Source organism: Pseudoliparis swirei, chromosome 17, assembly GCF_029220125.1.
Source record: "Pseudoliparis swirei isolate HS2019 ecotype Mariana Trench chromosome 17, NWPU_hadal_v1, whole genome shotgun sequence".
Taxonomy (NCBI): domain Eukaryota; kingdom Metazoa; phylum Chordata; class Actinopteri; order Perciformes; family Liparidae; genus Pseudoliparis; species Pseudoliparis swirei.
Genome location: NC_079404.1, coordinates 23,839,853 through 23,852,122, shown reverse-complemented (window position 1 = coordinate 23,852,122; position 12,270 = coordinate 23,839,853). Strand labels below are relative to the sequence as shown.

The 12,270-nt window shown below is 50.5% G+C and overlaps 1 protein-coding gene across 1 annotated transcript in view; it reads left to right on the top strand.

The window, feature by feature from the left end:
• Nucleotides 1–12,270, top strand: part of kcnq5a (potassium voltage-gated channel, KQT-like subfamily, member 5a) — a 69,203-nt gene that overhangs the window by 46,510 nt on the left and 10,423 nt on the right. Inside the window, exons 4-9 of the mRNA XM_056435849.1 lie at nucleotides 448–623; nucleotides 3,068–3,193; nucleotides 3,817–3,927; nucleotides 4,048–4,143; nucleotides 5,380–5,474; nucleotides 5,841–5,867. Coding sequence (XP_056291824.1) covers nucleotides 448–623; nucleotides 3,068–3,193; nucleotides 3,817–3,927; nucleotides 4,048–4,143; nucleotides 5,380–5,474; nucleotides 5,841–5,867 — 631 coding nt within the window. The remainder of the gene's footprint in view (nucleotides 1–447; nucleotides 624–3,067; nucleotides 3,194–3,816; nucleotides 3,928–4,047; nucleotides 4,144–5,379; nucleotides 5,475–5,840; nucleotides 5,868–12,270) is intronic.

The window sequence follows — 12,270 nt, the reverse complement described above, 5'->3', positions numbered from 1 at the left end:
TATTTAAACACCTGTACTTACAGCCTCTCCTGTGTCTTCTCTCCTCTTTTTTTATGGAAGACATAAGATGAAATATCACAATTATAATCTTCGGCACTCGTGAGATGTTTAAGGACCGTCTGATATGAGTAAATCCACCGATGTACAGCTCCTGGCTTAGATAAATGGTGTAATTCTGTTCAATTTCTCAAGAAAAAAGAACAAACAACACCCCTCTGGGGTTGTTTGTTCTTTCCTCTGCCTTCATATTGACTTTTAGTGCTCTGAGACCCGAGTCGTGCTCGGGTTATTATGGTATGGCACAATATGGAAAAGTCCCCCGCCTCGCTGATGGAATGAAAAGAGGCCGAACACTTAGAGGTGAGCGGTCTTCCAGGAGGACGGCCTTCTGGGTAATAAGAGCCTCATGTTGTGCACCCTGTGACTCTTAACCACCCCTCCCCCCAGACATCATCGTGCTCATCGCCTCGGTGGCGGTGGTCTCGGCCGGCAGCCAGGAGAACATCTTTGCCACGTCGGCGCTGCGTAGCCTTCGGTTCCTGCAGATCCTGCGCATGGTGCGCATGGACCGCCGGGGGGGCACCTGGAAGCTGCTGGGGTCGGTGGTCTATGCACACAGCAAGGTAGGACCGCTTGGACCGCCTTACCCAGAGAATACGTGTATAGAGAGAAGAGGAGCGGACCCAGGACGGAGCCTTGAGGGACACCAGTAGTGAGAGGAAGAGGAGGGGACCCAGGACGGAGCCTTGAGGGACACCAGTAGTGAGAGGAAGAGGAGGGGACCCAGGACGGAGCCTTGAGGGACACCAGTAGTGAGAGGAAGAGGAGGGGACCCAGGACGGAGCCTTGAGGGACACCAGTAGTGAGAGGAAGAGGAGGGGACCCAGGACGGAGCCTTGAGGGACCTCAGTAGTGAGAGGAAAAGGAGGGGACCCAGGATGGAGCCTTGAAGGACCCCAGTAGTGAGAGGAAGAGGAGGGGACACAGGACGGAGCCTTGAGGGACACCATTAGTGAGAGGAAGAGGGGACCCATGACGGAGCCTTGAGGGACACCAGTAGTGAGAGGAAGAGGAGGGGACCCAGGACGGAGCCTTGAGGGACACCAGTAGTGAGAGGAAGAGGAGGGGACCCAGGACGGAGCCTTGAGGGACACCAGTAGTGAGAGGAAGAGGAGGGACCAGGACGGAGCCTTGAGGGACACCAGTAGTGAGAGGAAGAGGAGGGGACCCAGGACGGAGCCTTGAGGGACACCAGTAGTGAGAGGAAGAGGAGGGGACCCAGGACGGAGCCTTGAGGGACCTCAGTAGTGAGAGGAAAAGGAGGGGACCCAGGATGGAGCCTTGAAGGACCCCAGTAGTGAGAGGAAGAGGAGGGGACACAGGACGGAGCCTTGAGGGACCTCAGTAGTGAGAGGAAGAGGAGGCGACCCAGGACGGAGCCTTGAGGGACCTCAGTAGTGAGAGGAAGAGCAGGGGACCCATGACGGAGCCTTGAGGGACACCAGTAGTGAGAGGAAGAGGAGGGGACCCAGGACGGAGCCTTGAGGGACACCAGTAGTGAGAGGAAGAGGAGGGGACCCAGGACGGAGCCTTGAGGGACACCAGTAGTGAGAGGAAGAGGAGGGGACCCAGGACGGAGCCTTGAGGGACACCAGTAGTGAGAGGAAAAGGAGGGGACCCAGGATGGAGCCTTGAGGGACACCAGTAGTGAGAGGAAGAGGAGGGGACCCAGGACGGAGCCTTGAGGGACACCAGTAGTGAGAGGAAGAGGAGGGGACCCAGGACGGAGCCTTGAGGGACCCCAGTTGTGAGAGGAAGAGGAGGCGACCCAGGACGGAGCCTTGAGGGACCCCAGTAGTGAGAGGAAGAGGAGGGGACCCAGGATGGAGCCTTGAGGGACCCCAGTAGTGAGAGGAAGAGGAGGGGACCCAGGACGGAGCCTTGAGGGACACCAGTAGTGAGAGGAAGAGGAGGGGACCCAGGACGGAGCCTTGAGGGACACCAGTAGTGAGAGGAAAAGGAGGGGACCCAGGATGGAGCCTTGAGGGACACCAGTAGTGAGAGGAAGAGGAGGGGACCCAGGACGGAGCCTTGAGGGACACCAGTAGTGAGAGGAAGAGGAGGGGACCCAGGACGGAGCCTTGAGGGACACCAGTAGTGAGAGGAAGAGGAGGGGACCCAGGACGGAGCCTTGAGGGACACCAGTAGTGAGAGGAAAAGGAGGGGACCCAGGATGGAGCCTTGAGGGACCCCAGTAGTGAGAGGAAAAGGAGGGGACCCATGACGGAGCCTTGAGGGACACCAGTAGTGAGAGGAAGAGGAGGGGACCCAGGACGGAGCCTTGAGGGACCCCAGTTGTGAGAGGAAGAGGAGGCGACCCAGGACGGAGCCTTGAGGGACCCCAGTAGTGAGAGGAAGAGGAGGGGACCCAGGAAGGAGCCTTGAGGGACACCAGTAGTGAGAGGAAGAGGAGGGGACCCAGGACGGAGCCTTGAGGGACACCAGTAGTGAGAGGAAAAGGAGGGGACCCAGGACGGAGCCTTGAGGGACCCCAGTAGTGAGAGGAAATGGGGACCCAGGACGGAGGCTTGAGGGACCCCAGTAGTGAGAGGAAGAGGGGACCCAGGACGGAGTCTTGAGGGACACCAGTAGTGAGAGGAAGAGGAGGGGACCCAGGACGGAGCCTTGAGGGACACCAGTAGTGAGAGGAAAAGGAGGGGACCCAGGATGGAGCCTTGAGGGACCCCAGTAGTGAGAGGAAAAGGAGGGGACCCAGGACGGAGCCTTGAGGGACCCCAGTTGTGAGAGGAAGAGGAGGCGACCCAGGACGGAGCCTTGAGGGACCTCAGTAGTGAGAGGAAGAGGAGGGGACCCAGGACGGAGCCTTGAGGGACCCCAGTAGTGAGAGGAAGAGGAGGGGACCCAGGAAGGAGCCTTGAGGGACCCCTAGAGATTAGCATAGATAAGAGAACCAGGACTCACTAGAGGTCCTCTCTGGACCCCTAAAGGTCGTGTCTGGACCCCTAGAGGCCACACTAGGTAACACACCAGGTGTGTGTGTCCCTAGGAGCTGGTGACCGCCTGGTACATCGGCTTCCTGGTCCTGATCTTCTCGTCCTTCCTGGTTTATCTGGTGGAGAAAGAGTTCAACAAGGAGTTCGCCACCTACGCCGACGCCCTGTGGTGGGGAACGGTGAGCGCACACAACACACACAACAGTGACAACACACACAATACCACACACACACACAATATAAAACACACGACACACACAATATGACACACCCAACACACACACACGATACAACACACACAATACAAAACACAATACAACACACAGACAATAGAACACATACACAACACACAGAACCCAACAAACACACACTAAACACACACAACCCAACACACACACATTACGACGCACACCTTACGACACACACACACACACAGGGACCCCCTGAGCGTCTCCGGTGAGCTTGATGGAGTCTCACCTGGCCGGCTGCTCCGCTCTGTTTCCTCTCATCTCTGGAACCTTTCACACCTGAGAGGAAACGCAGAGACACCGTCCATCAGGGAGAGTCCTCCAGCCCCCCCCCCCCCCCCCCACACACACACACACACACACACACTTCAGGAGGGTAATACAACACACACAACACAATGTGACACACACATTACGACACACACATTACGACACACAATGCAACACACACACAAAACGACACACACACAATACAACAAACATAAAATACAACACACACAAGTCCCCGTTCACTCCAGAGTGCACCCTGAGAGCCGTTGACCTCTGACCCTCAGATCACCTTGACGACCATCGGCTACGGAGACAAGACGCCTCAGACGTGGACGGGCCGCCTGCTGTCGGCCGGCTTCGCCCTGCTGGGCATCTCCTTCTTCGCTCTGCCGGCGGTGAGCGGACCGCGCCGGGGCCGGCGGCTCGATCCCCCCCCCGGCTGCGGAGGTCTAACGGGAGGAGCGTGTGTGTGTGTGTGTGTTTGTGTGTGTGTGTGTTTGTTCTTGTGAGCGCAGGGCATCCTCGGGTCGGGGTTCGCCCTGAAGGTGCAGGAGCAGCACCGCCAGAAGCACTTTGAGAAGAGGAGGAACCCGGCCGCCAGCCTCATCCAGGTACACACACACACACACACACACTTCACCTCGACTGAATGTTGTTGCAGCAGCTGAGGACCAGTGTGAACACACAACCTTATTTTCTATGTTTGTGTTCACCGTGAAACTGCATAGACTTCTATACAACCAGAGGAGTCGCCCCCTGGTGGTCAGGAGAGAGAATGCAGCTTTAATACATGAAGCATATACTTCTATACAACCAGAGGAGTCGGCCCCTGGTGGTCAGGAGAGAGAATGCAGCTTTAATACATGAAGCATAGACTTCTATACAACCAGAGGAGTCGGCCCCTGGTGGTCAGGAGAGAGAATGCAGCTTTAACACATGAAGCATAGACTTCTATACAACCAGAGGAGTCGGCCCCTGGTGGTCAGGAGAGAGAATGCGGCTTTAACACATGGAACATAGACTTCTATACAACCAGATGAGTCGCTCCCTGGTGGTCAGGAGAGAGAATGCAGCTTTAACACATCAAGCAGAGACTTCTATACAACCAGAGTAATCGCCCCCTGGTGGTCAGGAGAGAGAAAATGCAGCTTTAATACATGAAGCATAGACTTCTATACAACCAGAGGATTTGCCTCCTGGTGGTCAGGAGAGAGAATGCAGCTTTAATACATGAAGCATAGACTTCTATACAACCAGAGGAGTCGCCCCCTGGTGGTCAGGAGACAGAATGCAGCTTTAATACATGAAGCATAGACTTCTATACAACCAGAGGAGTCGCCCCCTCGTGGTAAGGAGAGAGAATGCAGGTTTAACATATGAAGCGTATACTTCTATACAACCAGAGGAGTCGCCCCCTGGTGGTCAGGAGAGAGAATGCAGCTTTAACACATAACGCATATACTTCTATACAACCAGAGGAGTCGCCCCCTGGTGGTCAGTTGTATTGTGTTTGAATTGTGCCATGAAATACTAATAATTTAGCACAATGTGCATAACAACTCACGAGACAATTCAAAACCAAACGCTTTTTTTCCCCTCAATCGTGATTGGTCCATCAGAAAGGGGGCGGGACTTCACCGCTCTCCTTCCCGTTGTTTACTCATCCCTCAATAGATGTATAATAGATAGCAGTCACAGTGGATACGCATCAGCCTGTTTCTGGCTGCTTTAATCTGTTTCTTCCGCCCCAACGTGTTCCCTCCTTCGCCCCCTCCTCATTTACTTATTTGTTTCCTACCCCCTTAACTGTTTCCTTCCTCATCCTTTCCTTCTCTCCTCTGCCGCAGTGCGTCTGGCGTAGTTACGCCGCCGATGAGAACTCGGTTTCCATCGCTACCTGGAAGCCTCACCTGAAGGCGCTGCACACCTGCAGCCCCGCCAAGTAGGTCCCGCCTCACAGCAGACATGGTCGCTTAGGCTCCGCCCCTTATAAGCCTTTAAATATTGGGAGTTTTGGGAATTATTGTTATTGAAAAATACAATACGTGTAATTAAAAATCCACATTTAACAAAAGAACATTTTAATTATTTTAATTATTTTTAAAATAATTCTCAAAATATTGTTAAAAAAAGAAAGAGAAACAAAACATTTAGTTTCAGCATTTAGTTCAGAAGCATTAATTTTCTTATATATTTGTCAGTGAACACACACACACACACACACACACACAACTGTTGTGATGCTTCTGTCAACCAGCCGGGATACTGACTCCTCCCCCTTTGTCTCCTCCTCTCTTTACTCCTGAAGGAAGGAGCAAGGAGAGACAACTTACAGGTGTGTATGACACTCTCTCACACACAAACACACACATGCACACACACACACTCAACACAGGACCTATAATCAAATGACTGTGACGTTGTATCTAGTTTGATTGGGCTATTTTTATTTGTTGCTTCCTCCATCGTTTGATTACAGATCAATAAATAATTATTTGCTGATGGTTAGTGGTGCGTGATGATTTAATTGATTATTTAATTGATGTTTTAATTGGTGATTTAATTGATGATTTAATTGATGTTTTAATTGGTGATTTAATTGATTATTTAATTGATGATTAATTTATGATTAATTTATGATTAATTTATGATTTAATTTATGATATAATTTATGATTTAATTCATGATTTAATTGATTATAGCCATCAACGGGTTGCAACATATTGATTGACCGGCCGATCGGTTGAATCCCCGTTTACAACCAGTATAAGTTGCAGCTTTGATTTTTAAAACTCTTTTAAACTAGAACATCAGGGATCAATATGTATGAATGGAACGTTATCTTGGGTTATTGATTAATATTCAAGATTCAAGATGTTTTATTTGTCACATACACACACAGGGTGTGCAGTGAAATGAAAGTGGCAATGCTCAGCAGGAATGTGCAAGGGCAACAAGTACACACTATTTACAATAAAAAACAACACAATATTTACAGTAAGTGTGTGTGTGTGTGTGTGTGTGTGTGTGTGTGTGTGTGTGTGTGTGTGTGTGTGTGTGTGCCTAAGAGGGGCAGTTGTGTGGGTCTATGTGGGGGTCCTGGTGAGGTCGGAGTTCACAATCCTGATGGCCTGAGGAAAGAAACTCCGTCTCAGTCTCTCTGTTCTTGCAGCGTGACTACGGAGGCGCCTGCCTGACCGCAGCAGCTGAAACAGTCTGTTGTTGGGGTGGTGAGGATCCTTCATGATCCTGCCGGCTCTGGTTCTGCACCTCCTGTTGTACAAGTCCTGCAGGGTGGGGAGTGTAGTTCCAATAGTGCGTTCAGCCGAACGCACTACTCTCTGCAGAGCCTTCCTGTCCTGAGCGGAGCAGTTGCCAAACCAGGCTGTGATGCTTCCTGTCAGGACGCTCTCTACAGCTCCAGAGTAGAAGGACTGAAGGATCCTCTGGGAAACTTTAAATTTCCTCAGCTGCCTGAGGTGGAGGCGCTGCCTTGCCTTTCTCACCAGAGTGTCTGTGTTCGTTGACCATGTCAGATCCTCGGTGATGTGGACTCCCAGGTATTTATACCCGCTCACCCTCTCCACAGTAGTCCCGTTAATCCCCAGTGGTGAGTACGTCCTCTGTTGTTGTACCCTCCTAAAGTCCACAATCAGCTCCTTAGTTTTGGTGACATTCATGATGAGGCTGTTGTCCTGGCACCAGAGTGACAGATCAGCAACTTCCTCCAGGTAGGCCTTCTCGTCGTTGTCGGAGATCAGGCCCACCACCACTGTGTCATCCGCAAACTTGATGATGGTGTTGGAGCTGAACCTGGCCACACAGTCATGTGTGTACAGGGAGTACAGTAAGGGCTGAGGACGCAACCCTGGGGGGATCCTGTGTTCAGGGTGAGGGATTTGGAGGTGTGTCTGCCCACCCTGACCACCTGTGGCCTGGCGGTCAGGAAGTCCAGGATCGAAGCAGACAGGCAGGTGTTCAGTGCCAGCTCAATCAGCATGCCGGCCAGGCTGGAGGGACTATGGTGTTGAAAGCTGAATTATAATCAATGAACAGCAGTCTCACATAGCCCCCCCCTCTGGCTGTCCAGATGAGAGAGTGTGGTGTGCAGTACCTGGGAGACAGCATCATCTGTGGATCTGTTTGGGCGATAAGCAAACTGCAGCGGGTCCATGGAGGAAGGGAGGAAGGCGCAGATGTAGTCCTTTATCAGCCTCTCAAAGCATTTCATGACCACCGAGGTGAGGGCCACCGGTCGGTAGTCATTCATACATGCTGGAGAAGCATTCTTGGGCACAGGGACAATAGTGGATCTCTTGAAGCAGGCGGGGACCACGGACTCAGCCAAGGAGAGGTTGAATATTGTGGTGAACACTGGAGCTAGCTGATTAGCACAGGTCTTCAGTACTCGCCCAGATATGCCATCTGGACCTGCAGCTTTCCTGGTGTTCACCCTCAACAGAGCCCTCCTCACACTGTGCTCGGTCACAGAGTGTGTGTTCATCCCCAGCGGTAGAACTCACCTCGGCTACGCTTAACGGTGTTGTTGTTAGGGCGAGCTAGCGCTGTTGTTGCTAGCCTCAAACCGTGCATAAAATGAGTTCAGGTCGTCCGCTAGGGATGCGTCGGCACTCACCATAGCGCGGGTCTGCTCTGGTAGTCTGTGATAGTCCGTAGCCCCTGCCATAGGCGCCTGGTGTCGCGCTGCTCCATCTGTGATTCCACTCTGTCTCGGTACCTCCTCTTGGCCTTCTTCACCGCCTCCTCAGTCCATAGACCGCTGCCTTGTACTCGTCCATGTTGCCGGATACAAGACCGGAGTTATAGGCAGCAGTACGGGCGTTCACAGCTTCACGGATGGATCTATCAACCCACGGCTTTTGGTTAGGAAAGACCCTAACTTTTACCGTGGGGCGATGGTGTCCGGCGTTGCTATGAGGCTCATTGCTACTTCAAGAACTCGCTGGCGTCACTGGAACTGGATTGGATCATGTCCCAGTCGACGACACGCAGAGCGTCCTGTAGCTCAGCCTCTGATTGGTCAGACCACCGCATTACGTTCCTCGTCACTACCGCTTCCCGCGCGATCTTTTGTCGGTACTCCGGAAGCAGAAAAATGGCGGCATGGTCTGATTTGCAACGGAGGGAGAGACAGCCTTGTAGCCTCTCTTGAATGGCGTATAGCAGTGGTCCAACGTTCTTTCCTCTCTGGTAGCACACGTAATGTGCTGGTGAAAGTTCGGCATGACTTTTTTTAGGTTTGCCCTGTTAAAGTCCCCAGCCACCACCACAGCCGTCGGGATACTTGTTCTGATGCCGACATAACACATCATGTAGGTCCGATAGTGCTACGTCGGTGTCCGCTTGTGGTGGTATGTAGACGGCTGTGGTGATGACCGAGCTGAACTCCGGGGGAAGGTAGAATGGACGCCATGAGATCCTCAGATGGTCCAGGTTCGGAGCAGGAACGAAAGAGTCTTAATGTTCTTGGGGTCGCACCACATGTTGTTAGTCATGAAGCAAACCCCTCCACCCTTAGATTTACCAGACTCTTCCGTTCTGTCTGCATGGAAAACAGAGAAGGACTCGGTTGGGCATATGACTCGATCTGGCACCAGCGGGGTCAGCCATGTTTCCGTCAGACAAAAGATGTTACAGTCCCTCATGTCCCGTTGGAATCTGATCCTTGCCCTAACATCATCCATCTTATTTTCCAGAGACTGGACGTTAGCAAGAAGGATGCTGGGCAGAGGTGGACGGTGGGCTTGAACTCTCAGTCTGTTCCGAATTCCGCTCCGTTTCCTCGATGTTTTCGTCTCCCGTAGTAGCGGCTCCACTGTTGTTGATGTGGTTCGCTCGTACGATCTCTGCCGGCCACGCTGGATCGATGGAAAAAGTGGACAAAAACCCTTGTTTTGCGCAAAAGTTTATGTCCAAAAGTGTGCTGTGGTCGTATGCTGTTAGTGTCGATGTGTTTGTGGCAAAGAAAACATTAAAAATAAACACAAAAACTAAAAGAGCGCACAATCTCCGCGGAGCTACCTCGACGGCGTCTGGACACAGCCGCGCCATCTTACTAGTGGAGAAAGAAAGAGAGGCAGCGATGGGGTTTTAAACTCAGACTCCTCTCCTTTATTTTATGTTCCACGACCTTGACTCTCAGACAGGGAAGGTTGTGTGCGTGTGTGTGTGTGTGTGTGTGTGTGTGTGTGTGTGTGCATCTTAAGAGACAGGAGTCTGTACCATGTCAGTACCATGACGCACTTTTTCCATTGGGACGGTATTTATATAACTCATCAAACACGAGTCGGAGAGACGGAGCAAAGTGTGTGTGTGTGTGTGTGTGTGTGTGTGTGTGTGGAATGGAGGATGGGGGGGTTGTGAGTTTAATTGTGCTAGTATAGTTTTTACAGTCAGCGCTTCTTTGGCAACAGTTGGGAGTCTTATTGTGAGCCTGCAGCTTCTTAAACTAAAGACACACACACTCACACACACTCACACACACACACACTTAAATCAGGCTTTCCTTGCAGTTGGTTACAGTTAATTAAACGTGTGAAATCCTAATTGGGTTCCACGCTGCGTTCACCTCTGAAAAGCGACTCCCCGCCGCGTATTTGAACTGTACGGTAGGAGACGATGCCTTCAGGGACACGCGCGCGGTTCATTTGGTTCACCACATGAGGCGAGGAGACGGCTCTTTGTTGATTTGTCTCCGAGTGGAAGCATCTGGGGAGAGCGCGGTCGCGTTTGAGAGCCGAGGCGGCTTCGGTTTAACGACTCTGACGCGTGGCTCATAAACATGTGACTTGTTGCAGGATAAGCTCCTCCCCCTTTGTGGCGCTTCTCTTTTCTCGGTGAGTTTTTCTCTCTGCGGTAACTATATTGTCGGCGGACGATTTCTCTCCTCCTTCCTGGGCTGAACTCCACTTTTTAATCTCTTTCCTCCCTCCTCCCTCCTAGGAAGGGTCTCAGTAGCAGGAGGCTCTTCAGGAGGTACTACAGTACCCAGCATCCTCTCTGCCGGCCCAGTATAGCCTGTGGGAATGACTGACTAATGGCATGGAGGGGAACCGAGAGAACCAGCATCCTCGTTCCCTCGTTCCCTCGTTCCCTCGTTTTCTCTTAGGACTCTTGGTCTGCTGCTTGCTGCCTGTAACGTCGTTACCGTGGTAACGCATCAGAAGGGGTTTAAGAGATGAAGAGAGAGAAGCATGCACATTAATACAGACGCACCGGAGTGAAACCTTCTGCACGTGGAGCAGCATTATGGGATGTTGCTCGCCATGACGATCATTTCTTAGTTTCCAGGGTAACGATAAGTAATCCCTCCACATCTTATTGTTCCAGCTCGTCTTTAGTTTCTATTTTTAGATTCTTGAGGCCAGAAGTTTGTTCTTTGAAGGATTTTTCATTTCTTTTTACTTAGAATTTAATAAACAGCGTCGGAAATATAAGTTTCTAAGCTGGAGCCAGTTTACCTTCAAGTTCTATGTTCTGTGTTCCATCGTTCTTTGTATGGAGGACTTAAAATGACTTAAGTATAAATAAATAAATAAATGCATGAATAAATACAAGAATAAATAAATAAATGTATAAATAAATACAGGAATAAATAAATAAATAAATGTATAAATAAATAAATACAAGAATAAATGTATAAATACAGAAATTAATAAATATAAGTTATAACTCAACAGGACATCATTAAATAAATGTATTTCTACATTTCTGTATTTCTTCATTTATTTATATCTCTATTTATGTGTCCACGCGTATTTCTTCATTTATTTATGTGTGACATTTACGTGTCCGTATATTCAAATGAGCTGGGCGGTCCGAACCTCATTGTTGAACAGGATTGGTCAAGTCAGGGAGCAAGACAGAAGCAATCGATCCCTCGCACTTGGATCTGTAGACGAACAGCGTTTATTATGCATTCTTGTCTGTACATTCTAAATACTACTGTTGTTGAGTCACAGAATGTAATTTAAGGATGTTTTCAGCCGAGAAGTTAGTAGTTTAAGCATCAAATCTGTGGTCGGTTTATCGAGATTCAGCCTAATAAGGATATGCGACGGAGATTTGAGGTCCTGCTCGCGGGACCTCTGAGCTCCGGGCGGTCAGCGCGCTGTGTGGCCGCCGAGAGCAGCCTGATCTCGGCAGGACTTTTTGAAATGCTCCGCTGGCTCTGACGTCTCCGTCGCGGCTAAACATGAGATATAATTAGGTTTTGGAGGATCTAAAGAGCACAACGAGTTTATTATTTTTTTAAAGATAACGTTACGTCAGTTTGACTGTGGGTTAAGATTCATAACTTCATATTGTAGCGACCCTGGGTCAGGAAAGCTACGAGACGTTGTATATTTATTACCGTTTATTCGTAGCCTACGCCAAACAACAGTGAACACCGCAACACATTCTACTCCACTGAAAAGTATTTTACAGTGAATAATTGGAGTAAATTCATGCGCAAGAACAGTTGATGTGGTGACGTCACAAGACCAGAAAGACCGTCCTGCGTCCTCGAGAGTCCGGACTCCCAAGACCAGACTCACAAGACCAGACTCCAAAAGAACACGACTCTGTACTCAGTGTACTTGGAATTGATAAACGGCTGAAGTCAAAAAGCTGTCTAGGCTAACTTCTGCTAACGGTGAGCTGAGCGAGCCAACTTCAGCGTCATGTGCCAGGCAGAAGTAGTAGAGCTTAACACACCAGGTGCATCACACTCCTGT